Source organism: Echinops telfairi, unplaced genomic scaffold (assembly GCF_000313985.2).
Source record: "Echinops telfairi isolate 266 unplaced genomic scaffold, ASM31398v2 ScPeMD7_5868;HRSCAF=6743_0, whole genome shotgun sequence".
Classification (NCBI taxonomy): domain Eukaryota; kingdom Metazoa; phylum Chordata; class Mammalia; order Afrosoricida; family Tenrecidae; genus Echinops; species Echinops telfairi.
In genome coordinates, this window is record NW_022109767.1 from 1,911,283 (window position 1) to 1,914,132 (window position 2,850).

General features: G+C 54.1%; 1 protein-coding gene across 1 annotated transcript in view; it reads right to left on the reverse strand.

Annotated features, from left to right (window-relative positions):
• Positions 1-632, reverse strand: part of CARMIL1 (capping protein regulator and myosin 1 linker 1) — a 395,834-nt gene extending 395,202 nt beyond the window's left edge. Inside the window, exons 1-2 of the mRNA XM_030887178.2 lie at positions 560-632; positions 245-424 (exon numbers count right to left, since the gene is read on the reverse strand). Of these exons, the coding sequence (XP_030743038.2) occupies positions 245-424; positions 560-632 (253 nt within the window). The remainder of the gene's footprint in view (positions 1-244; positions 425-559) is intronic.
• Positions 633-2,850: the final 2,218 nt, after the last annotated feature.

Consider the following 2,850-nt stretch of genomic DNA (forward strand, 5'->3'; position numbering starts at 1 on the left):
CCGCCGGGCTCGCTCCCCGCGGCGGCGCGGCTCGGCCCGCGCCCGCTCGGAACCGGCCCTGCTGGGCGCCCGCCGTACCTCCGGCTCGAGGTGAACGCGCAGGGCGCGCGCGGGGAGGCGGGGAGGAAGGTGCCCCTGCGCTCCAGCCGCGCTCCGGCGAGGCGGGGGCAACGCCGGCCCTCCTCCTTCTCCTCCCCCTCCTCCTCCTCCTCTCCCTCCTCCTCCTCCGGCGCTCCCTCCTCACCTCGCGAGAGCGGGCATTGCCCTGGTCCCCGGCCTGCCTCCCGCGCGCTCCCGGGGCGCTCGGTACCCGGCGTAGCGCGCAGCCTCGGGCCGATCGGCGAGGGCCCGCGGGCGCCGCGCCCCTGCCCGCAGCCCCTCCGGAAAGCGCAGCAGCCCCGCGGCGGGCGCGGGGGCGAGGGAGCTGGGGAGAGAGGCCGGGAGCCATCTGCTGGCTGTGAGCAGGAGGCGCCGGCGCTGGGCGGCTTCGCGAGTCCCAGTCGCCCCCCTCGGGCCGGGACCCCGACCGGAGGCTGGACCTGGACCAGGTCCTACAGACCTGGCTGCGTGGCCACGCGTCCCCTGAGCGCGCTGGGAATCTGAGAACGCGCTTCTTGGGCGCACAGCGCCATGTCATCGGAACTTCCCTTGCTTGTGAACAAGAGCTAGACGAAACCTGGAAACACTAACCAGGTGGTGAGAAGACCCTTCCCCGCGTGCTCGGCGTGTGCTCCGCCACCGCCGGTTGCAAGCCCGCACGCCGGAGTTGTGAGCGCGCCTGGAGTCGTGCGGTGGAGCCCCTCGCCACCCCCACCCACCCCGGGGGCATGCTTGAGGAACTGATCCTAATTCTTGAAAACCGGAATAAGTTTGAATTTACCTGGCCCAGTCTCCTCCCACTACGCTGAGCTCCACCCCCAGAGGGACGTCGACTGAGCCCAGAATGATCGTGCGCCTCCTGTCACCTGGTGGCCGGATTGTTCTGATGGTTGAATCAAGTTCCATTTCTAAATACTGAAAGAAGGGGCTGGTGGGGAAAAAGAGATTCCTATGTTTTGCAGTCTGGCCCTAAAACCTGCTACCCACCTCGGATCCCCAAGTTTCTTAGGCATTAAGGCATTTTGCACCGTGGTACTTTTAACCCTCTATCATCCCTGGGTCTATTGAAACCAGGCTCAACTCACTTTCTCTCACACTTGCGGTTGCTTTCTCTGTTGGTAGATGCTTCCCAATCCGTTTTGAATCAGCGCAACCCTTTGCACAACGGAAGGGAGCACTGTCCAGTCCTGCGCCATCCTCAATCGGTGCTATGTTTGAGCCCTGGTTGTCACGGTAATGCCAAACCAGCCCCTTGAAGGTCCTTTTCACGGACCCTGCACCAAGCTTAATGGCTTCCTCCAAGAACTGGTCCCTGTTGATAACACGCTAAAATACATTATACAAAGCCTCACCATTCGCTCTTCCATAGTCCATTCCCCTTGTACTTCCGAAACAGATGTATCCGTTCTTCGGCCTTCTGGGGTAGATTCAATACTTTGCCAGTGCCGTCATTCAAACGCACCAATTCTCCACTCTTCATTATTCATGAGGCCACAGAAAATAACATAGGCTTAGTCCTTCAGTGCTCAAAATAACATCTTTGGTTTTTTCTAAAACAAACAAAAACACTTAAGAGGTCTTTTGCAGCAGATAAACCTCCAGATTATCTGCCTGTAATCTATGTGTTAATTCCCAGCCCAACATCCTCCTTCCTTGTCAAGATATTCCAGGGCTTTCCAGGTCATTGTTATCCTTGTAGGTCCCTGGGTGGCCCCAAGAGTCTCCCTGGATTGCTGCCTTACCGGTTGGCAAGTTAATCTGTGAAGATTCATTAGTTGCCAGAGTCAGTGCCCCTTTGAGATAGCTCCGTGTGCTGCAGAGTGGAAGTGCTCCAGGGGGTTTTCTTGACTGGGATCTTTAAGGAAACATGCCTGACAGATTCTTGGTGGCTTGCATCTGCCAACCTGTAAGTCAGCAGTCCTACACAAAATGTTTGCATCACCTAGGGACTTTTTCATAAAGATAACCGCCAAGAAAACCCCGTGAAGAAGAACGTCCACTCTGAGGCACATGGAGACACCGAAAGAGTGGGGATCAAGGACAACATGTGTGGCAGTGTGTGTGTTTTGCAACACCTGCATTCTAAAGCACAAGGCTGTATTGCTTGCAACACCCTTTTATCAGCCTGGCCACGCAATGCCATGCTACATTGTTTGTGTGTTTATCTAGTTTGACTATTTAACTCTCTTTCCATTGTTCCTGGAGTTTGGGATTGTCTGCCCCACTGGAAGATATTCACCCGAAGGCTGGGCTTTCTCTCCAACTTTGGAACCTCACCAACAGCTTTGTGAAAAGTAGGTGTTCAATACACACATGTGAGTTCTCTTTGAAGAGCTCAGTGACCTCAGGCCCCACTGTTTTTCTCCAAGATTGATCTTTTTTTTTAAGTTCGACATTTCTTTAATTTGGTAAATCCCCCCCCCCACACACACACACACACAAGAAACAGAAATTAACATCTCAAAACCATTCTTTTCATTCAACCGTGTGTACTCAAGAGGCTTTTTCTGGCACAATACTCATGAAGTTTCAGAAATTGCTCCAAAGATTCCAAACTGTGTGGTAACTTGTGAAAATCAGGACAAAGGGTTGTTTTTTTTTAAAAATCTATAGCCTAGAGTAGTGGACAGAATAGAGGGCAGGCTGTGTGGCATCCTGTAATTTGGTACTCCCTGGCTGCTTTTAAAGGAACGTCAGCTTCAATAAAAGAATCTTTCTCAGTGCAGCAGGATCCTGATTGGTTTCTGTACA